The sequence below is a fragment of the Eurytemora carolleeae genome, unplaced genomic scaffold (assembly GCF_000591075.1).
Source record: "Eurytemora carolleeae unplaced genomic scaffold, Eaff_2.0 scaffold231, whole genome shotgun sequence".
NCBI lineage: Eukaryota > Metazoa > Arthropoda > Copepoda > Calanoida > Temoridae > Eurytemora > Eurytemora carolleeae.
The window spans coordinates 10240-35200 of NW_019396122.1; the positions used below are offsets into that span (position 1 = coordinate 10240).

General features: G+C 33.0%; 1 protein-coding gene across 2 annotated transcripts; it reads right to left on the reverse strand.

Annotated features, from left to right (window-relative positions):
* Positions 1 to 7725: 7725 nt before the first annotated feature.
* Positions 7726 to 20585, reverse strand: LOC111695602 (uncharacterized). Of its 2 annotated transcripts, none has more exons than XM_023464981.1 (5): positions 20384 to 20585; positions 17585 to 17987; positions 14615 to 15194; positions 8919 to 9051; positions 7726 to 8206 (listed from the first exon to the last, which is right to left on the reverse strand). In XM_023464981.1, the coding sequence occupies exons 2-5, from the start codon at positions 17625 to 17627 to the stop codon at positions 8135 to 8137; spliced, it is 828 nt and encodes a 275-aa protein (XP_023320749.1). In that variant the 5' UTR covers positions 17628 to 17987; positions 20384 to 20585; the 3' UTR covers positions 7726 to 8134. The 2 variants fall into 2 exon arrangements, with proteins under 2 accessions (XP_023320749.1, XP_023320750.1); XM_023464982.1 differs by lacking the exon at positions 20384 to 20585 and adding an exon at positions 19211 to 19290.
* Between the last annotated feature and the right edge of the window lie 4376 nt (positions 20586 to 24961).

Genomic DNA, 24961 nt, shown 5'->3' on the forward strand with positions numbered 1-24961 from the left:
CCTTATTCCTGAATACACTATTGATGATCTGGGTTCAACCTTGATGAATATCCTACCCTGAGAAACCAGGACGGAGAGGAAGGAGGAGGAGGATCTGTTTATTGGTTTATCTTTACATTCTTATCCTTGTCATGGTTTGAATGAGCTGAGATGAGCTGGGATGAGAAATGAGGAGAATGAGACCCCCCGTAGTTCTGAAGAGTCTACTATCCTAGTAGAGTATAAAGCACGGCATGAAGCTCCCTGACTGATTGGCACTAACTTCCATCCTAAAGCTAGACATATACATAAATACACATATATTTATATATACATATATAAAACATCTTCTAACTATACAATAAAGCTCTTTGCTAATAAATATATACATATATATTTATATGTAAGCTATAGCTAGCCAAACGGCTGGACCAAATGGGCTGAATTTTTTAGGGAACCCTTGAGTACCCCAAAGTTAACATAGGCTAAAAAATAAAAATTTAAAATTCGGTGATGGTGATGGACAAAACCTCTGTAAAGTAAAAAAGTAGATGTTAGTTCCACATTTAAAAAAAATATATTTTGGTACGTCTGGGTTGACCCTCGTCAGTTCTAACGATAAAATAACCATTAAAATCGGAAAAAAAAATTTGTTCAAAATCACAAGAAAATAAAGAAACAAAAAAGATTATTCAAAATAAAAATTTGGGCTGTCAAATGAACATAAGGGAAACGAACTCAGATTATGAGATGGAAAAAAGATAATTTGCAAATATTCACCTTTTAAAAAAAATGTTTTAAGACAATTATTATCCTTGAGATTGTTTCTGTCACGAAGGTTAAAAACAAACTGTTTAGATGTATGTGTATAAAGTGATGGTGAGGGTCGAACTAATTAACGAACTTTTGCGTAAATCGGGGGGAGGGGGACGGCTTGTTTAAGGAGGGGTATTTAAACCTTTTGAAAATTGGACATAAACAACTTTTTTTAAAAAAGATTCTGAATTACAGTTTACAATTAAATAAAAACTATTTTTTTCTGTTCATTCCTCTGAGTGCAGTCATAAAATCTCAAATGTATTTAGATTCTCGTACTTCAAGTAAACTTTTTCCGTGGTCCCAAACCTTCTCTAGAACGCTAACTTTTAGATGGTAGAGTTGATGTCCAGGAAGGTTAAAATGTTCTTCTGTAGGTTGGTTTGAAAAACCTCCTTCATCCAAGGATCCTGGACCATAGTTCTCCAATGTTTCTGTATGATGGAGGAGATACAAGGCAGCTGGGGATTAATTAAATCTTCTATCAAAAATCTTAATTTTTTTAACATTCCACGGGCAATGCTAGTAATATATAAAATATAAAGTGTATCGCTTGAAGTCAAACCTTATAGAAATCCAACATATAGAAACCGCTACGTGACACGTGTAGCAACAAGGCGTATTTTCCGAGAGAACATTTATTATATTTTTTTGAGAAATTAAATAATCAGTGTAAAGTAGATATAATTTTCATAAAATCCTTTTATTTAAATGGTAAAACGGAATTTTATGAAATCATATTAGCATTACTGGAGAACTTTTTTTATTCTTTTAAGAATTTTTTTTCTAAAAATAAAACTATAGATAGCATTTTTATAAAATTTTTTATTTTTAAATGCAACATGCAATTTTATGTATAACCATATAATCATTCATTTATGTTGTCAGTATATAATAAAATCTGGGGGACCTTAAACACAATAGAGAGCAGTACAAATGTACATATTAAACTATTTTGCTCCTTTAATGTCTAGGGTATGTAAAAAAATAGTAATTATGATAATAATACGCTACAATGTTTTACAAAAACGTTTAATTTCTCCAAAATATAAAAAATGTTCTCCCGGAAAATACCCCTTGTTGCTACACGTAGCTGTTTCTATACGTTGGATTTCTATAAGGTTTGACTCCTATCGCTTTTTAGCAACTGATTACTTGCCTTAAACTTTATCTTTGCAACCTAAGAGTTTCTAATATATCCCGGATCAATTCAAACAAGTAAAGGATCCTTTCCTAAAGCTTTAAAAATGAGAAACCAAATAAACTTTCTGAACTAAAGAGTGGAACCTTAATATTCCAGATTTTCTAAGAAACCTACCCCTAGGTGCTAGGTGTGACATGTTAAACAAAGTTTACGGGACGATTTTTCCATATGGAGCTGATCCGGAATTAACGTGTCGTAAACTTTGTGAAAATTAATTTAAATATAACCCATAGTCTATAGAATCTGTTTTGTACAATATAAACTAATGTATCTACTTTGTCAGGACTATAGGTTTTTTTCTAGCTAGGCCAGAAAAATGTCTTTTCAAAAGTAATCCAGAACCTAAAAATCCATAATCCAGAACTCTAAATCTAGAATCTACGATTAATGATCTAGAATCTAGAATCTAGGATTAATGATCTAGAATCTAGAATCTAGGATTACGGATCTAGAATCTAGTATCTAGGATTAAGGATCTAGAATCTAGAATCTAGGATTAATGATCTAGAATCTAGAATCTAGGATTAACGATCTAAATCTAGAACCTAGGTTTAATGATCTAAATCTAGAACCTAGAATTAATGATCTAAATCATGAATCTAGGATTAAGGATCTAGAATCTAGAATCTAGGATTAATGATCTAAATCTAGAATCTAGGATTAATGATCTAAATCTANAAAAAAACTAATTCTGAAAGCGTATCCACCCCAAATCAGGAGTTTTGAACGTCGAATTTGCGCTCAAACTCAGGATTTACAGATCTTTAAAAAGTGAAATATGTCTCAAATGAATCCTAAAGAAGTTTTCGACAACACTGCATATACTCAGTTCAATTACCTTACATAGCCGGTCACTCCCTTTAAGGATCTAGAATCTAGAATCTAGGATTAATGATCTAAATCTATAATCTAGGATTAATGATCTAAATCTAGAATCTAGGATTAAGGATCTAGAATCTAGAATCTAAAACAAAAAACCTAAAATCTAGATTAATTCAGGATCTTAAAATCAAAAATCCAGAATCTAGATTCTGTTGGCAAAAGTTTCTGGATTCTTCAAACTTAATGATTGAACAAGGAAACATTGAAAGAACAAAGAACGGGAAGAATTTATTTCTCCGAACTGTGTGCTGAGTTCTAGCTATTTAAGTTTTATTGTAGTTTTCAAAAGATAGAAGGAAACATGTTTTCTGCATTTATTTAATTTTTCTTCCATTTTCCATTTTTTTTGGATTATTTAAAATCAGCAAATCATTACAAATCACCCTAAAATATTACATTTAAAATCTTCTTCAGAGGATTAGACTAAAGTTGGGGATTGGTAATAATTTGATTTGAATCAAATAATGAATCCGATGCATTGGGCCTGCATAGCTTAAACATTCGGGGTAAAAAAAAAACTATATAAAAAATGGATTTATCGGTTGCATTCGAAAAAAAGATTTGTATTGCTGTCTTTTTCATTTTTTTGTGTTTAGATGTGTTTTACAGTAAATGTAGAAGTGGTGTGTACGATTTAAAACAGTACCTTTTATACCATTGACTGATCAGTGATCAGTGATCAGTGATCAGTGATCAGTCATCAGTGATCAATGATCACGATTTTATCAATATTTCTTTGCAGAAACTTTTGTAATTGTTAAACATTTTTTTGCTAGAAGTTTTGAATTAATTAACAATATAGTCTGTTCGGTAGTCGTAGAAAATAAATATTTGTATTTTTGAATCCCGCGTTTAACAATGAACATATATAGTATTCGGGATTTGCGAGAAATAATGTAATTCTGTTTACATTGTAAATCTACGTTATTAGCGTATACAGTATACACGCCTACTATTCGTAAATTTAAACAGCATTTTAGAGATAAACTCGTGGAGTTTCCAACCATCAAGGATCTGTTAAAGGTTTGAAGAGTACCGTTGTATTTCGGACATTCTCTTTATTCTTGGCATGAAGGGTCACTTGAAATTACGCCCACAGAAAAGAACAAGAAAGATATCGAACACGTAAAGCGTTAATCCCACCCCCTTCGATCCCTCAGCAGAATAACGTGACATGAAAAAAAAACATTTAAAATTGATTTTAAAAATCAATTGATTCTTCCATGTCCTCAGAAGTCTACCTGTTGTTAATCTGCAGATTAATTTAATCTTTATTTGATATCCCGCATGGTAATCGTACCCTTAGGGGATAAAGAAAATGAAGAGATTAATCATTAATCCTCAAATTGAAAGTGGATATCGAGATCAAATTATCGGGATTAAAAGTGTTCAACACAAAAACGTTCAGCGCTGGATAATCTTGCTTAAACGTAAAATCAAAAAGACAATAAGTTCCAAAAAAATCTTTAAAAACTTTATAAACCTTGGATTTTCCACGGAAACATGAACCCTACTCCTATATTTATGTGTAAAGTGAAGTCAGAAACCCTAAAATATCTATCATTATAAAAATATTTATATATATTTGGAATTAAGTGCATGAACGTGTATCTATTATAGCTTGAACCTTTTACTTAAATATTGACTTTCAACCACAAATTCTCAATTTAGAGGTTCAATTTTCAAACGTAAAGGGGTCGGGGGGGGGGGGGAAAGGGGTCAAGGTTTGTACTTTTGAACCAGTAGTGTCATTTTACCTTTGATGCTTAATATTCTACTAAAACAACATACCCCATACATATTTGCCTTTACAAGATTTAGAAGTAAAAACCGTGCAACTGCTAACTACAGTTTACAAAAGTTTAAGGTTGGGTTGGGTTTACTATCTCCGGGTTCTGTATCTCAGCCCCAGGCTTTGCTCTAACCTCAGTCACACGGATTATCTGTGGAGAAAATGGGTTCCAGGGTTCACCGACAAAAACTCGGCGTAAATCGTAGTTTATAAAGGACAGAGCTACATGCCAATATTTTAATCTTCTATCACTCAGCTGTGTGTGAGTGAGAACTTCAACACTTGGAGCATTTTTGCATGTGAACATCGATACAGAGACAATATGTACATCTGCTAATTTAAACATGTGCTCTATAGCTCTTTACTCTGTCATGCCATGTTTTCAATGGACCATTTGCTCTTACGTCATTTGCTCATACGTCATTTTCTCATACGTCATTTTCTTATACTTCATTTGCTCATACGTCATTTTTTCATACTTCATTTGTTCATACATTATTTTTTCATTCTTCATTTGTTCATACGTCATTTTTTCATACGTCATTTTTTCATACGTCATTTGTTCATACGTCATTTGTTCATACGTCATTTGTTCATACGTCATTTGTTCATACGTCATTTGTTCATACGTCATTTGTTCATACGTCATTTGCGCATACGTCCTTTGCTCTTACGTCATTTGCGCATACGTCATTTGCTCTTACGTCATTTTCTCATACGTCATTTGCGCATACGTCATTTGCTCATACGTCCTTTGCTCATACGTCATTTGCTCATACTTAATTTGTTCATACGTCATTTTCTCATACGTCATTTGCTTACACGTCATTTGCTCATTCGTCATTTGCTCATACGTCATTTGTTCATGCGTCATTTGCTCATATGTCATTTGCTCATACGCCATTTGCTCATACGTCATTTGCTCATACGTCATTTGCTCATACGTCATTTGCTCATACGTCATTTGTTCATTCGTCATTTGCTCTTACGCCATTTGCCCATACGTCATTTGCTCATACCTCATTTGCTCTATGACGAAACATGTCATTTACCCTATAAAACATTCCTCTAAAGTATCTCTGCAGCAGATGTGGTAAACGTCGAGTCAAGCTTTTAAATGAGTGTAGAGCAAATGGCTGCAATATTAAAAAAGAATAATTCCAAAAGATCAACTGGCCATAAAGTTAATGCAAATGTCCTACCACGCGGGAGAAAGAGTAAAAAGATTAAAAGTTTTAATGTTATAGATATTTTAATTAACGAGGTTTTGATAAGTTTTAATGTTATAGATATTTTAATTAACGAGGTTTTGATAAGTTTTAATAGTTTGTAATTTTCCAAATAAATCTTTCACAAAAATCTGATGAATGCGCAAATTTTCTCAGAACTATAATTTATCACAGAAAGTTTTATTTCCAGAATAAAGATAACAAGAATAATAATAATAATATTAATAATAAGGATCACAATAATATAATTATTTCCTTTAATCGGGTGTATTGTACACATGTATCAGGGTTTATATGCACTCTATACTCTAGATCAAAGTCATCAAACTTCTCCTTATAAAATATCCGTCCTTCACATTCACTAATCCTATTATGTGCCAATCAAAGCTTAACCCTTCAGGCCTCAATCAGTTCAAATCCCCTCCCGCCCACGTCCTGAACCATGGCTCTAACATGTCAAAAAATATTATAATAATGATGATAATAAAAGAGTTTTGAGATGCTTATACATCAATCGATTGGTTGGTACAAAAGCCCTTGTAAATGTACAGTGTACATAACTAAATATGTACCCATGTTTTATTTGTAACCCACATCTATCTATCTATCATTTCCTGGCCTGAAATTAGTCTGAAACCATTTTACCTCTATCTCACTTATCTCCGTTTCGAAGCGTTAAAACGTTTTCCTTCTTTTCTTGTCCAGTTCTTTCTCAGTGAAGGTTTGATACCAAACCCTTGGAACCTTTTAGCTGGAGTATTCTCCGTGTATAAGGTTTAGCTGGAGTACTCTCCGTGTAAAAGGTTTAGCACGCAAGGGAGGATTTACTGAGTATGCCTGGAATCCAGGAGTAAAGGTCATGTTTCCTTTTCCGTTTTATTGTTGTACAATCATCACTCAGCAAAGACGAATCTTACTTTGTGTTACTAAAGGTTACTAAAGGAAGATGATATTTTATACAATTATGTATTTTAAACCATTTCAGTCAGAATCTAAAGAAATAGAAATGAAATCAGGTTTATAAATCTAACAATTATTTGTAAAAGTCGGTTGAAAATATTGTATCTTGTAAACCTCTCATAAATTGACAAGAGTGTGATGCGCCTAAATAAAGGAATTGAGTCTTTTTTTACCAGCTCAAATTTAATCTAATCTAATCTCTATATATTTGAAACCTGATGGTGTAAACCTTTGATATTTTAAACTTAGAATATTTGACCTAACAGAAATATTAGTTTGAAATATCTAAGGTCCACGACATTTGGTTGTAAAGATTAAGGGATTAGAAAATCAGAATTTGTGAGGGAAAACTCAATTCTTTTAATGGTTTCAATTCTCTGCACCGTTCGCAAATGAATTAAACTGCACTACCCAGTAATGTACTGTATTCAATTGCAATATGAACTGCAATGTACTGTATTCAACTGCAATGTACTGTATTGAACTGCAATGTACTGTATTCAACTGCAATGTACTGTATTCAACTGCAATGTACAGTATTCAACTGCAATGTACTGTATTCAACTGCAATGTATTGTATTCAACTGCAATGTACTGTATTCAACTGCAATGTACTGTATTCAACTGCAATGTACTGTATTGAACTGCAATGTACTGTATTGCAAAGCAGTGCATTGTATTGTGCTACACGGTACAGTATAATGGGTACACTGTGCAGAATAACTGGTAGACAGTTTAGTACAAAGGATTCATTGTAAATTGCTATAGGTACACAGTGTACAGTATGTGTACAGTATACCCTGTATCTTACACCCTGTACACAGTGTACAGTATGTGTACAGTATACCCTGTATCTTATTTGCTAATCTGTTTATTTTTATTGGGTGTACTTTCTCTGCTGTTACAAATAGATTTTACAGAACGCCTTGTAGAAATCAGAGTGAATTTACAACTCCTATTGTTAGCTGTGAATGACATTCGTGATACGAACTCAAATTGTTTATTTCTCTCAGGGTTCCGAATATATTTCTCAGGGTGCATAATTCTATAGCGGTGTCTATCTGATATAAACCAGAACCTTGATTTCTCTCCCTAACACGTCCTGCGAACCACAGATTACAGAATCATTTTCTTAATATTACGTGAATAAGTTTACCAGCTTGCAGCTGAATACGACAGGATGAAATATTTTTAATGAGAAACTAGTTGGTTGAGCGGATACTAGGCTTGATTAAACTCATGCAACCATTTTCTTCTTATTGTTCTTCTTCCCTACTTCTTCTTCTTTCTGCCTGTCAACATTTGCCATAAAGATTTTTTACTTTTCCCAACTTCAGTTTCTTCCTGAAACAATTATAGAGTTGAAAACTCAAGATTAAAAAATAATGATTCTTAAAAAAATATTTCCATTTACATATATATTTGTGTACATAGGAAAAGTTTACATATACCAAAACAAAGGACTTGAGTCATTGCAACAAACATGTTCGAATCCCTGTATCTTTGCAGCCTAATGGTGTAAACCTTTAATTTTTCAAATTTAGATTATTTGATGTAACAGAATTCCTAGCTTGAAATATATCTAAGGTCTACGACATTGGGTGACTAAGATTATAAAGATTAGAATTCAGAGTTTGTGGCAAAATATCAAGTTCTTTATTGACGGATTTCTGGAAAAAAAATATATTTGAAAACAATAAAATTGGCTCATGGCTGGAATTATGTGAAGTTTGACGGAAATCAAATAATGTTTCAAGCATTTAAATTTCTATACTCTCAAGATTCTCCACAAAACACTGAGAAGTTTTACATCAACAGTTTTTTCAAAAAAGCAATTTTAGATTTTTAAAAAAAATATTTTTTTATGGTGAAAACAATTAAACAATTACTTTTAACATTAAACATTTTAAACTATGCAAACTTTGCTGTAATTAACAAGTTTTCTCATTTAAATACGTTTCTAATTAAAAGCATGAATGTAGATGTTTAAGACGATAAACCCCAAGGTTCCTTCAAGTAAAGGACAAGGTTAGTTTAAATTTAATCTATTTAAAACCTGATTGTAATCTGGAGCAGGTTCAACCAGTTTTATCCTCTCAAGGGACAACAGATCCTGCTCCGGAGGTTTGAGAGGTTCATCAAGGATGGATGGTTTACGTCTCCGCTCCCTGCAGCTCAGGAAAGGTTTCCTAAATGAGATATTCATCAGGATTAGAAATGGGAAGAAAACTTACAAAACGAAAACAAAAAATCTAAAATCTAAAATCTAAAATCTAAAATCTAAAATCTAAAATCTAAAAATCTAAAATCTAAAAATCTAAAATCTAAAATCTAAAATCTAAAATCTAAAATCTAAAATCTGAAATCTAAAATCTAAAATCTAAAATCTAAAATCTAAAATCTAAAAATCTAAAATCTAAAATCTAAAATCTAAAATCTAAAAATATATTAATTAGCTTTCTTCAAACTGTGAAGGGAACTAAATTTTAGCCACAAACTCAAATTGTCCGATTTTTATATCTTTGCAACCTAATGTCGTAGAACTTTGATATTTTCAACTATGAATTTTTGAAATATTTTTAAAAAAACTTTTTCAGAAAAGAACTGATTTCTAGCCACAAACTCCTATAGTCTCAGTTTAAAATATCATCTAGTTACAAAGATAAAGGCTAATTTAATATTATATAATGATATTTTAACAAATGCTGCAAACACATATTTACATTTTTAATGTCAAAATAAAACTTTGAAATGAAAAATTGAAGTCAAAACTTTAAAGCCTGGAAGAACCATCAGAGATTTAAACGGTCGACCGATGAAATCAACGTTTAACTAAAGGAATTGAGTCTTTGCCACAAACACTAATTCTCTAAACCATATCACTTTGCACCAAATGTCACAAACCTTAGATTTCAAACTATAAATTCTGATAGATCAAAAAACTAAGTTAGAAATATCAAAGGTTTACACCATCAAATAAAAAAGATAAATGTGGAACTAACATCTACTTTTTTACTCTACAGAGGTTTGGTTCATCACCATCACCGAATTTTAAAAAAGAAAAGATAAAGAGTTTAGAAAATTTGAGTTCTTGGCTTAAGATTAAATTCCTTAAAAAAACGCAACAAAAACGAAAAAAGAGCGCTCTAAACTTAATCTCTCTCTTTATCTCTAAATATGATTGTTCATCCACACGTGGATTTTACAGTTCTGTCAATATTCCAGAATGCTGTGACTTTCACAATTTCACAAATTAAACATAATTTTTTAGCCTTTCTTAAATACCTTTTGTCGGCTTTTACATTTTGAATGAAATAGTAAATTCGTAAGGTAAAATGTTGTTGAATTATAGACCAAAACACGTTTGATTTCAAATAGAAGAAACCGAATGCTGCTCACTCTGGTTAGTCCGGGGTGTCCAAATCATCTAAAAACCAGAACACAACACTCCATGTGTTCTAATAAACAGGACACATGTTTCTAATCACCTGGAGGACCTGGGGACAACAATATAAAATCACAAGGATTCATTCTTTCCAAACATAATTTATCTTAAAAGAAATCATTGTTCACGTTTAATCATTAATTTGATAAATACACTTAACCAAGGGCAGAGTTTTTATATAAAGAATTGAAATAACTGAAATCCATCAAAAGGAAAAAGGAAAAATCCTATTGCTTAAAATATGTTGTACTCAGTTTTGAAATGGAGAAAAATATAGAAAACTTAAAATTAAACTTTTGGCTTGGTGACAAGAGGAAAAATTTTTTTTAATTTTTACAAAAACTTTAGTTTAAAGCCAATTGTTTTTTGTAAGGATCGAGTTTTCTCAAAAAAATGTATACGTGAGGAAAAAAAGAGATAATAAGCCTGAATCCTTGGACACAAGTTATGCGGGTGCATCTCTCAATAAAATTATAATTATAAAACCTAGTAAAAATTATTTGATTTAGTAAAAATTAAGATATTTTAGTATTTGTTTAAAATTTGCCTGGGAAAGAATACAACTGCTTAAACTCTAAATCTAGCCAGCCTTGAGTTTAACAATTTAATTTTACGATTCTACTAGTTTCTCTAGTTTCTCTACCTAAAACCCTGGATGTATTGGGTGTTCAAAGAACAAACAAATTGAAAAAACGTACAAACATTGCACAGTAAAGTTAGGATGTCGATGATGAGAATGAAAAAGAAAATTAAAAAATTTTTCTTTTGTAATTTTTTTCAGCAGTTCTAAGATTTTTGGATTACCGTGTAGACTGTGGATACGCGAACAAAAAACAATGCGCGGATAAAAAGAGTTGAATTCTCTGAAGCGTTAACATCACTCTCTTAACTTTTCTCCTAATTCGGTCTTACAGACTTATAGGGTAGATATATACAGACCTACAGGATAATATAAAGAAATAGAAGATAGTGGTATTAAAAGGTAGAAGGATAGAAGGATAGAAGGATAGAAGGATAGAAGGATAGAAGGATAGAAGGATAGATGGATAGAAGGATAGAAGGATAGAAGGATAGAAGGATAGAAGGATAGAAGGATAGAAGGATAGAAGAATAGAAGGATAGAAGGATAGAAGGATAGAAGGATAGAAGGATAGAAGGATAGAAGGACAGAAGGATAGAATGATAGAAGGATAGAAGGATAGAAGGATAGAAGGATAGAAGGATAGAAGGATAGAAGGATAAAAGGATAGATGGATAGAAGGATTAGTATTCCAACTATATGAAAAGTTGAAGTGAGGAAGGACTAGTATTCTCCAAGTATGTTTAACCTGTGTTTACAACCAGAATTATTTATACAAGGATAGACTCAGAGGAAAAGAACGAAAACTGGAAATAGATGGAACAGAGCAAAACATCAAGGGGGTAAACCAACCAGATGGAGAAAAAAGCTAAACAGATAAAACCCTAATGGTAAACAGATAAAATCCTAATGGTAAAAGATAAAACCATAATGGTAAATAGATAAATCCATAATGGTAAACAAATGAAAACCTAAGGTTAAACATATAAAAACATAATGGTAAACAAATGAAAATATAATGGTAAACAGGTGAAAACCTAATGGTAAACAGCTGAAAATTTAATGGTAAACAGATGAAAACCTAATGTTAAACAGATGAAAGCATAATGGTAAACAGATGAAAATATAATGGTAAACAGGTGAAAACCTAATGGTAAACAGCTGAAAATTTAATGGTAATCAGATGAAAACCTAATGTTAAAAAAATGAAAGCCTAAAAGTAAACAGATGAAAACCTAGAAGTTAACAGATGAAAATCAAATTGTAAACAGATGAAAAAAAAATGATAAACAGATAAAATCCTAATGGTAAAGAAATAAAAACTTAATTTTAAAGAGATGAAAACCTAGTGTTAAACATACGAAAACATAATGGTAAACAGATGAAAACATAATGTCAAACAGATGAAAACCTAATGGTAAACAGATGAAAGCATAATGGTAAACAGATGAAAATATGTGGCTAAAAGTGATTAAGAAAACAATGACTAGACCGTGACTTGTCCCCTGGCATCTGACATATTTGAAATGATGATGAGATGGATCTCTAGGTGTGAAGGGAGGGTGGGGCACAGATACAACATGGACATGGAACATTCTTTGGAATATTAAATTTGACAGTATCATGAATTTGTAATTATCCATCACATTCCATGTATATTTCAAGCTTTACCACGTCCCTAATATTTAATATTTCCTACTCATTAAATATAATTCTTGTAAATTCTTTTTTAAATTATATTCTGTCAACTCCGGTATTTTAAGTTCGTAATTCCTGAACCAAGGACTGTTAAAACCACAAGATAAACTTAAATAATAAAAATAGTGTTTGCACTTTAAACCTTATATGTACAATTTCTCTCCGCCTAACCTTCCTTTAACAATTTGTCTTTTATCGGTCCCCAGAGTGTGTCAAAGATATAAATTAGTTTTACAGTGAGAACCGAACCAGAATAAACGACTTTTAGACTCAATTTATGACTTTAAATAGTTCGATGAACATGAAACACTAGTAAAACTTTTTGCTCTGTAACATCGTCAAATACAATTAAGTATTGCATTACTGTCGTCTTCCTATTCCACAGTTTTCCAGGTTCTTGCCGTACAAAGTTATCCTCCAACATTTCTTCTTTTATTTGTGTAAACTGTGCTTGTAACCCTGTCCTATGTAAGTAGCATGCTAATAATATTTGTTATTGCATGAGCTATTCTACTGAAACAGTTCTTTTAGCGTTTCAAATTATGCACGACTAGGTTGGATTCATATAATATATAGTTTAAGAGAGAAGTACTAGAAACATTAAATAAAACCCCAGAAACTATTCGAAAGAGGAGGATGAGGAAAGAAGAGAGAATAACAAGCATGAACGAGTTAAAAGAACTCTTAACTTACAGTAGAAATGTACGTTATTGACTCAAAGATATATTTAATTAAACTTTACAAATCTTATTCTATTCTTATATTTACATATGGTTCACTGGACATAAAGGATTATTTTTAATACAGAATCTTAACCATTAGATCTTTCTATTTAAAAAGAATTATCAAAGTCTCGTCCTTTGTGGTTTACCCTGTATGTATGTACATAAATAATGATTTTATACATACTGGCATTTCATGCTATGCATCAGTTTATGCAGGACAAATTCAATTATTAAATTCTTTGTCGGGATATCAGGGATACTAGACAGAACTAGAGATAGAGAGATATATTCAACCTTTCCAGACTTTAACCAGGTTCAGATATTTTATATATTTTATATCGAGAGAGGTTTAATTCAGTATCCAGTGGCCGAATTTAAAGAATTTGAATTACAGTACAGTATAATCCAGGTACAGGTTTAAGTTGGTGTACAGTGTAGTACCTAGGTAAAGGTTTGAGTTTTTGTACAGCGTACAGTGCAGTATCCAGGTACAGGTTTGAGTTGGAATACAATGTACATAAACTATAGTATCAAGGTATAGGTTTGAGTTGGAGTACAATGTACATACAATATAGTATCCAGGTACAGGTTTGAGTTGGAATACAATGTACATACAGTATAGTATCCAGATATAGGTTTGAATTGGTGAACAGTGTACACTTTACACAGTACAGTGTAGTATCCAGGTACAGACGACTAAAGTGGAAGTGCAGTGTACAGTGTAGTATCCAAGTACAGTTTTAATTGGTGTACAGTGTACAGTATCAAGGTATAAGGCTTGAGTAGGTGGAAAATGACTGCGCAGAATTGATAAGAATAGTTTGTGTATGCTCTAGCGCTCTGTATGCGCTTCAAACTTAATAAAACTTTAAACGTGGAGAATTGATGCCAGGGCAGAGAATTTAAATTCAACATCAAACATTTCAGATTTTTCATCTAAACCTTGTATCTTTAACTTTGCAAACCGTTTAAGACAGAGATTTGATAATTCTCCAAACCCCGTTCCAACCAGGGCTAACTCTGCATATGAACTCTGTGAATGTGTACGTATGGAATTATAAAAATTGAATCCACACTTGTTTGACCTTTAGACTGTTCTTACACTGAACTAGGGTTTGGTTGGGGGTAATTTGACCTAAATATTTGGAATCAGATCAAATTCTTCATGATACAGGGTATACCATAATCATGGCAACTTTTGAAATTGAAAAAAAAAATTATTTAAGAAACTGTCCACTCGCCTTTTTTTATAATTTTTGAAATTTCAAAGGTTTATACCAACAGTTGTTAACAATCTAGTTTACCTGGTTGGAGACCCATTCCCTGAGTCATCACTATCCCGGAGCATATCTAGAAAATTTGGTTCCGACTGTCCAGTTCCGTTCTTCCGGTCAAAATTTAAGCTTTTCATATTTATATCTCGTTTCCTGGTCACCTTTGTGAACTCCCGGGGATCCTGGACGAATGCTTGCTGAAGATCTCTCATTATCTTCTTTCTGATGGTTCGTTTCATGGATAGATGACGCTCCAGGTGTCTTACATCATGCTCCGTCAAGGTTCTAGAGTAGTGCAGCTCTTTTCGAGATTGACGTTCACTTTTTTTAGTCTTTCTTTTTTTCTTATCACTGTTCACAATCTTTTCATTTTCTTCACTAGAGCAGACGGAGATAGCGCTATCTGTGAGTGGTTCCTGGAAGTTTCCAGGGAGCTTCTGATAGAACCTGTCGTAGGTTCGAGGACGCTCACACGGAGAACTTCGGTCCTGCCATTTATTCAGCTGTTCCTCGTATCTTGGACTCCATCTGTATCCTTGATCATCTCTAGCTGAGGATATCCCAGGGAGAGGTATTCCTCCTCGTCTCTTATCCAGTAGGCTCGGGTTACCTAGAAAAAGTATTATTATTATTACTGTAATCATTGTTTTAATTATAACTGCAACCATTAACATGATAAGACCTGTTTGTATAATAATGTCGGGCGTGTTTACAGTAAATAAATGATAGGAAATCAGACATTTATCTGTATTAGATAATTTAAACATCTCCTTTATCTGCTTGAAATTCTAATTTGCAGTAAACATACCAGAGCTGTTAATTGGAACCATGCCCTTATCCTTATTCTTGCAATAATAACCAGATTGCTATCCCTTCCCTTCAGGCCTTCATTATCCTACCCCCTCCCCCTTAGACTTCATAAACCTCCCCCTCCCCTCTCCTCCCATCCCATCGGACACTAAACCATCCAAAACTTTCTTCATCTTCCCCTATGTAAAACAGTTTACGATTTTTTCTCTTTCTACTGACCGCACCACCTCCGTAGTCCATTCTGATTTTACTCCCTCTATATACCCATCATGGTCTGACTCTCCGAAATATATCCGATCTTACTGCCTCCGATATTCATCTGTAGACTATACTCCCTCCGAAATCCATCCTATCTTACCCCCTCTAAAGCTTATCCTGGTAACATGAAATTAATCCTTATCTTAGTCCACTTCGAAACCTATTCTGATCTTACTCCCTCGAAACCCATCCTGATCTTACTCCCTCCGAAACCTATCCTGATCTTATTCCCTCCGAAACCTATCCTGATGTAAAGGCCCAACTTATAAAGATATAATTTAATTTCCTAATAATTTCCTTGCATGATGATAAATCCTCCATAATATCTTGTACACTGAGAGAATTTTAATCTCTACCCCCTCCCCCCCGGAGATTTCCACCTTACATAACGCATGTCTCCCTCCCCCCACACATGGAGCATCCCCCCCCCTGGGTACACACATCAAGGTGTATTCCCTATGACAGGGAAAGTTAGCGCAACATACCTAGGCAATACCTTAGGTTCAGCTCTACCAGTATACATTCATAGGACAGAGCCAGGACAACCCTTTTTGTCAACAGACGTCATACAGCTCAACAATACTTTAAATCATTTCGCACGGTTACGGGTCAAGCGTCAGTGTGACCCCAATACAAAGGAATTGAGTTTTTGCAACAAACTCTGATTTTCTAATCCTTATATCTTTCCAACCCGATGTTTTAGTCCTTTGATATTTCAAACTATGAATTCTATTAGATCAAATATTCTTACTTTGAAATATCAAAGGTTTACATCATCAGATTGGAAAGATATAAGGATTAGAAAATATCTGTGTGTGGCAAAAACTCAATTCCTTCAAAATTGTGACAAAATATGTTTTTAACTCTCAAAGTTCTGCCCAAGTTTTTTTTTACGTATGTGCAAAAATAAAGTTTAAAAGTTTGAGTGTAATTTGGTTTAATCTTTATGATCGTATGACCTTGCCAACCTTTTTGTTTACCTAAACCTTGTTCCAAATTACCCAGTGTAAATGAATAAAATTGGTCTTTAAGTACAGGGTGTACGTTTAGTGATAAGTCAAATTATCTCTAAGGAGCGGATCTGAAACCAACTTGTAAATGTTGTACCAATTCTTTCATACAAAATGTTGTCATTAAAACATAAAATATGTAATGAAGACCCTAATTCTGTTAAGAATAAGATAAAAATCACAAATCATAAATCTGTCAACAAAACATAAATCATACATGTAACAATAATCAACTGTCATAAAGATATTAAATCTTCTGTTAAAACATCGAATCTACCATGCACTGTAGCATTAAACCTGAAAATTAGGTCTGTTATAAAAACGTTAAACCGGTTCTAAAAGCTTTAAACCTGTTATTTAAACATTAAATCTATTATAAAGACATAATAACGTTAAACCTGTTAAAGTTAAACCATTTATGAAAACATTAAGCCTGGTATGAAAACATTAAACCTTTTATGAAAACATTAAGCCTGTATGAAAACGTTAAACCAATGTTATGTAAAGGTTAAACATTTTATGAAAACATTAACCCTTTCATGAAAACATTAAACCTTTAATGAAAACATTAAACCTTTAATAAAAACATTAAACCTTTTATGAAAACATTAAACTTGTTATGAAAACGTGAAACCTGTTATGTAAAGGTTAAACGTTTTATGAAAACATTAACTTTAATGAAAACATTAAACCTGATCTGAAAACGTTTAATCTTCCAATAAAACAATGAAATCTGAAAACGTTGAATCTGTCATTAAAACATTAAATTGACCTTAAATAGATTTAAAAGATACGGATCAATAAAAAAGCATGAGGAAATGATTAAAACATATGACGAATCAGTGTAAAGTGCATAGAAAGAGCATGAAAGGAACATAGAATAGAATTATAAAAGAAGAACAAGTATGGTAGATGAACTTACCTAAAGCGAAGATATTAAATACGTCAGGGATCTCCCTCTCCATACTTCCTCTGTTCCTGGAGCACTTGGTTCAACAGGCCCTAGTTCAAGTTCTCAGGGTGAGAAGCTCCTAGTTCAGCGGCTCAGGATTTGAAAGTTTAGTTTTAGATTCTTTTAGTGTTCAAAAGTTTTAGGTTGAGAACCAATTCAGTTATAAATTAAAAAGTTCAGGGTTCAGGTGCTATGTTCGACAAGAAAATATTTGAGGCTTTGGAGGCCGATTTTCAGGATTCTTAGGCTCAAGGTGTCTTTGAGTCAAAGTCTCCTTGAGCTGAGGTATCCCGTGTTCAGGTTCTTGGTATATCAGAGTATAGTTGCTCCAGGTCCTCTGTATACAGATCAAAGTTTAGTTGCTCGAGGAGCCCTGAAAAATTTGAGATTAATGTTCTAGTCGTGAAAACATTCTTTTAGATAACTTGCAATGCAACGTGACCAATTCTAATCAAAACTTAGAAATGGCAGAATTAATGGATTGAAAGTTTAGGCTGGTTAAGGAGAAGCTATTAACCTCTCCGGGTCGGATGGGTTCAGAGTAAGATTTCTCCGGTAGTAATTTCACGCTTTAACAGTTTAAGATACTTATAAAGTTTTGTAATCTTTTTTGTTTTGCAATATCTGTGCATTATAAAAACAACAAAAAAGTGGTTAAAGTGGAAAGTAAATAATGTCAAGCAGTTAAGGCAGTTAAAAATATCTAAAAGAAAAATATTTGATTAACTTTGCACATTTACTAAGTAACCATTTATTTAAAAATATTCAAAACACGGGGAGGAAGAGGAAAAAATTCAAGGAAAACAGTTTACAAGTTAAGGAGAATTAACATATTCAAGTTCCTGGATTTCTTGTATTCATGAACATACAACATATATTAAACACAGTGTCTTAGGTTTCAATAAGTTAAAGACAAGGTAAAATTAAGCTCTGATCGAATGGCATTTTCTTTAATTGCTGAGCTAAAGCTAACTTTAATCCAGGTTTATAACACGTTAAAGCTGGGATGAACTCAGCTCAAGATATTTAATTATTTAGTTTGTTTTAAACTCAAGATAAGATGAATATTAAAAAAGCAAATAAAGCACATTTTGATTTGCAGAAAGTTAAGTTTAAAGTTAATTTTAAACTTGTTTAGTTAGGTTTAAAGTAGAAATCAGTTAGTTTATGTTAAATTCATTTAGTAATGTTTAAATTAAGGTTAAAGTATATCAGAGTTTGTGGCAAAAAATCATATTAAGCTTGGATCTATTTGTCCAGTATAGAAGATAAAGAGCTGGTAACTATTAAATTAACAAAACTTTTTAAAGTCGGTTCAATCAGTTTAATTTATTTTCTTCTTTCTCACTGGTCGAGAGTTCAGAGATGAGTTAATGATGTCAACTCATGAAAACCGAATTGGACTAATTCTGTCCTTTTAAAAGTTGTAAGTTCAGTATGATTAAAAATAAATTTTGTTAAAATGCAAGACAATCCTGGGGGACCAATCCTACATCAGTCTGAATAAAATACAGGCAGCATAAACTCTCCGAACATGTTTAGGCAAATATAAGCCTATTGTTTAAAATGCTGACAGAGGGGGTAGAGGGGGCACACCTTGGGTTAAATTCCTGAGTTTTGAGGTTGTCTAGAGAGCCTGGAGATATTTACATAATTCTCTAGAAATTATTATTCTGCAGATGAGTATTAGTCTCGAGCTAAGATGATTTGTAATATTTAGAGCAAAATACTCAGAAACATTTTGCAAACATTAGAACTCGGTTCTTTCCGAGAAATCACTTTTTGGAAATGCTTTATCTTGTGAAGGAAGTTTTAAATCAGATTTGTTTTAATTTTGAAATTTTTTATGTTTAAAAATAAAACGTTCATCATTTCTTTTTGTAAATTTAAAAAAAATATCAAAGCTTTTTTGAAAAACATTGAATAATTATAAAACTACAAAATATATCCGTTTTATTTACGACTAACTTAGGAACCCGGTGCTGCCCAAGTTACTTATAGTCAAATAGATTATCAAGTACAATAGGTGGCAACAGAGAAATAGACCAATTATAAACGACGTCTCAAGTGTCAAATATAACAAGGAAATCAACATTTTCTAACATCAGTTGACATGTTTCCCAAGATTAGATAAAAAGTATAAAAATAGAAAACAAAGAATACTAAATTGCACTTATTTCACTGTAAAATAAGCACTTTATTATCGCAATTATTAACAATTTTGTCGGACACAAAACACTGGTGACACTTGTGACGTAAGAATACAGCTGTACTGAGAGCATACAAATTCTACGTTGCCATCTATTGTACTAGAATCTATTTGCTTATAGTTAATCCTGCCGGACATACAAACAGACAGACAGACCCACAGAGATTACAACTTTATTTATATAGATACATTGACACGTTTTATTGCTTCCAAACACCCGTTAAACTTCTAGATTTCATTAAATTGGAGTTTTTAATCCCATGGTAGGATTTTAAAGTCAATTTTAGAAATTGTTTCCGCATTGCAAGATTTTAATTTGAATTGGACCCAAAATGAAAAGCGATCATTTCCTTTCTTAAAGTAACTTATAGTTAAGTCATTTGATGTTTATTAACGTCATTTATTTTTCCTAATTAATAAAGTATCAAGAAATCATGAGTTCTGGTTTAATTCTAGAGAAATTTAGAAACTCATTAACACAGGTAAATGAATTTCTAAAATTAACTGTTTTACTTCATTTACAAAACATAACAGATATAATTTTAGAAAAATAAACAAACCTGGTCGATGACTGGTGAGCAATAATAGTTTGGATTGTATAAATCACTTTTTAAGTTATTATCCGTCACTCTGAACAAATTATTAATCCCGCCTCTAACATAGTTGTAACGCCCTAGGCTAGGTGTCGGAGCTACGCATACACATCTTCACTCCTCTAGGTACCGCAGAGAACTGAAAACCAATGGTGCGCTGCATGAGGGAAACCAGTTCCCCCACCCCTGAACCCTCCTCACCACCCCTAATCCTGGGTTGATCAGAATATAATCAGAACCGAGGGTTAATATCCACCTCAAGCTACAGCTCCAGGTATATGTTGAGAGTAGTGAGAGGTAAAAGATAGAATAGTTTAAGGTTTGGGTTTCTTATTTCCTGAGGGATTGTTAAGTAGCTCCTCCCACATCCGTTCTACTCCCACCAAACCCAAAACTAAAACCTAATAGGGATAATCGAAGAATCATAAACCGCAATTAAAAGATTTCGATATCAACTCACAAACAAACGAACGATGAAACAGCGCATGTCTTTATTAATCTTCCATCTGCTTTATATACTGCTAAAGGGAATGCCCATTTGTGGGCAACAATGAAGATATCACAATATTTCTATCTGAAAAAGTATAAAATTTTCACAATTGACTTCTTTATCTCTGCTGCATGAATTTACTTTTAAAAAGGGAATCACAATAGACCATAACCATTTTTACATGGTTAATCTATCAGAATTCATAGTTTGAAATATCAAAGGTCTACTACATTGGGTTGCAAAGATATAGGGATTAGAAATCAGAGTTTTTACCAAAAACTCAGTTCCGTACGTTGAAACTACGTTGAAGTTAGGTACAAACTAAAATTAACCTAGATCATATTTTTTTCAGGACTTAGACTTGGAGATATATCAACCATTTTGTTTGTTTTATTCATGTTGATTGGAGATATATCAACCATTTTGTTTGTTTTATTCATGTTAATTGGAGATATATCAACCATTTTGTTTGTTTTATTCATGTTAAAGCTTGAGACTGAATGCTGTTCTGGTATATTATACGGGGTTGAAGATTACATAATTAGGGCCAAGATGCATTAGATGAAGTCAAGAACGCTGTTAAAACCCGCCCTCGGTAATTTCAAGAATAATGCAGAGAAATATTTCATCCTTCCTTCGCAGCCTTTACAATATATTATCATTGAGTAGATATACATCTTAGAACTACACAGTTGATAGTACACACACCTTATTCTTAATCTAATCCCACCCATCCTATTCAATCCTCCTCATTCTCTCCACCCTTTCATTTTCTAATCCTATACCAACAGATCCTCAAGTTCTCAATCCTGTACTTAGGATTCTACTTTAAATACAAAATTGCTTCGATTTTAACTTTTTAAACTGCCAAATCAAAACCTCCAGTTATGGTTCGTTCTTTCTCATCTTATTATTTTTCATTTGATTCGTCCTTGCATCCCTTCCGGTCGAATCAATGTTAAACCAGTCCTTTTTACAAGTAACATGATTAAGATCAAACTATTACCATTGACTGAGAATAAATGTTCGATATTAGAGACTGTTAAGATTTAATATCATGTTATTAGATGAGATTAACTTGTTGTCAGTTCTAGACTAGGGACTAGAGAGAGAGGGTTGAAGGTAAAGATACTGATACTAGTCTATACTCATCAATTCAGATCATGCTCAAGATCTTTATCTAGATCAGAGTCTTGATATTCGACAACCGTTTTAACTCTTGATATCCAACAAAAATGTTATATCCTGGAAATCAGTCTACTCATGATATCCTGGACTCCAGTCTACTTGATCTTACATCTTCACTTCTACATGATCTCATGATATCCTGGACTCCAGTCTACTTGATCTCTTCTACATGATCTCATGATATCCTGGACTCCAGTCTACTTGATCTTACATCTTCACTTCTACATGATCTCATGATATCCTGGACTCCAGTCTACTTGATCTCATATCTTCACTTCTACATGATCTCATGATATCCTGGACTCCAGTCTACTTGATCTCACATCTTCACTTTTATATGATCTCAATGATCTCATGATATCACATGCATCATTCATTCCATTTTATCTTTACCTTTATTTAACTCCAATTTGCTGTAAATATTGAAAACTCTGTGTAAACCAAGACATTATGAATATTAATGTTCTTCTCAGGTTTACATGTCTTGAGCTGGAAATATTACGAGAATCTAGATATCTCTTGCCTTGTAATTATAATAGGTCTAAATTATAGTTCAGTTTCCACTTAAATTGCATGATTTAACCACACCCTTCTTTCCTCTCCAGTAGAACGCTAAACCCTGGGAACAATGAACAATGTCGAGGCTTGGGTTTCGGAGATATCTCTTGTTTCAACACCAAGGATAGAACATTATTTACTGGATATAAAACACGAAGTATCTAACACTGAAATATAGAAAGAAAAATAAGTTTAGACATTTACAATATTGCGATGATAACATGATTATATAGTGAAAGCATGGTACTTTATCCATGTTACCATAGAAAAGAAGCCAGCAACAATTATACTGACTTGATAAAGTTTAATTCTCTGAACCATAACAAACCAGTTCTGGATGAAATTAAGGTTAAGGAATTTAAGCTGACCATATTTCCTGTTCAATGTGACAAAGTATATTAGGATAAGAGTCAAACTAACTTTTGTACCATTAAAGGCATTATTGCTATATTTTTATTGTTAAAATAGGTATTTAATATGAAAACACTAAAATTACTAAGTTAACAAAGAATAGGGAAAAGACAACATACAATATTCATGTTTTTATTTGACAACCTGTATTATTTTATTTTTGAACTTGACTTTAGCTTGCACCAATTCTATACTAGAAAGAGACATAGTATTAATCTTTACAGGATAGATCAGGATTGGTGGAGAAGGTTCGTATAGATCAGGATAGGTTGAGAAGGTTAGGTTGGATCAAGATAGGCTGAGAAGGATAGGATAGATCAGGATAGATTGAGAAGGTTAGGTTGGATCAGGATAGGTTGAGAAGGTTAGGTTAGATCAGGATAAGTTGAGAAGGTTAGGATAGATCAGGATAGGTTGAGAAGGTTAGGTTAGATCAGGATAGGTTGAGAAGGTTAGGTTGGATCAAGATAGGCTGAGAAAGTTAGGTTGGATCAGGATAGGTTGAGTAGGTTAGGTTGGATCAAGATAGGCTGAGAAGGTTAGGATAGATCAGGATAGGTTTAGAAGGTTAGGATAGATCAGGATAGGTTGAGAAGGTTAGGATAGATCAGGATAGGTTGAGAAGATTAGGATAGATCAGGATTGGCTGAGAAGGTTAGGATAGATCAGGATAGGTTGGATAAGGATAGGTTGAGAAGGTTAGGTTGGATCAAGATAGGCTGAGAAGATTAGAATAGATCAGGATAGGTTGAGAAGGTTAGGATAGATCAGGATAGGCTGAGAATGTTAGGTTGGATCAGGATAGGCTGAGTAGGTTAGGTTGGATCAAGATAGGTTGAGAAGGTCAGGTTAGATCAGAATAGGTTGAGAAGGTTAGGATAGATCAGGATAGGTTGAGAAGGTTAGGTTAGATCAGGATAGGTTGAGAAGTTTATGTTAGATCAGGATAGGTTGAGAAGGTTAGGTTAGATGAGGATAGGCTGAGAAGGTTAGGATATATCAGGAAAGGTTGAGAAGGTTAGGATAGATCAGGATAAGTTGAGAAGCTTGTTCATGATTAAACCAAGTTAAATATCCGAAGACAACTAGTTATCTCAATGTATAATCTTTAGATTTGAACGGATACAACAAATTATTAAAGTTGTTCAACTCAAACACAATCATTTAACGTCCTTGCTCAAGGTACAAGGTTTCAGCAACAATTATATTAATCGCTGCTTCCTTGTCAAGTATAAACCAGCAACCAACCAATTCAACATACGGAAAATATTTTCCAACTATAGTTAGGAGACGCAGGGGTTGCACTGCCTGGGTTAGTTTCCTCATGCTTCGGGCATAATTGGAGCTAAAATAATAAAATTCCGAACATTCCAGAAATCCAGCACCCCTTATACCTTCCTAGCAACCAGTGCACGGACTTGAAATTTTAGATCCTGGTTGCTCTGCGTAAACTGCACAGTGCACACTACACTTCCAACAGTAGATGCAGTTTAGAAACCTTGTCATAATCTAAACCCCTGTTTCATGGATTTCATGATTTCATGATTTGTAAGATTTGATGGTTTAACAAGATTAGTCTTGTTTGATGGTTAAGAACTAGGGAGTAATGAAGATAAGATGACACAGGATGACGAGAAGAAATAAAGAAACATAAAAGTGATGATGGGGGGGGGGTACATGGTGGAATGGATTCATGACGAAAGAAAAAAATAATAAAAATTAGGAGAAGAGAACCAAAAAAGAATTGTAGAAAATTAAAGGCTTAGAGGAAAGTTAAGAAACAGAAATTGATAAAGTAAATAAAGGCATGAAGGAAAGGATATAATGTAGGAAACAAAGGTATAGAGGAAAGGATATAATGTAGGAAACAAAAGAATAGAGGAAAGGATATAATGTAG

Excerpts from the sequence above, each read along its gene's own strand:
- LOC111695602 (XM_023464981.1), bottom strand. The coding sequence starts at position 17,627 with ATGGAGAGGGAGATCCCTGACGTATTTAATATCTTCGCTTTAG. Across the intron at positions 15,195-17,584 it reads ATTTAATATCTTCGCTTTAG|GTAACCCGAGCCTACTGGAT; the intron begins GTAAGTTCATCT and ends TACTTTTTCTAG. Across the intron at positions 8,207-8,918 it reads CTGCTCCAGATTACAATCAG|GAAGAAACTGAAGTTGGGAA; the intron begins GTTTTAAATAGA and ends TAATTGTTTCAG.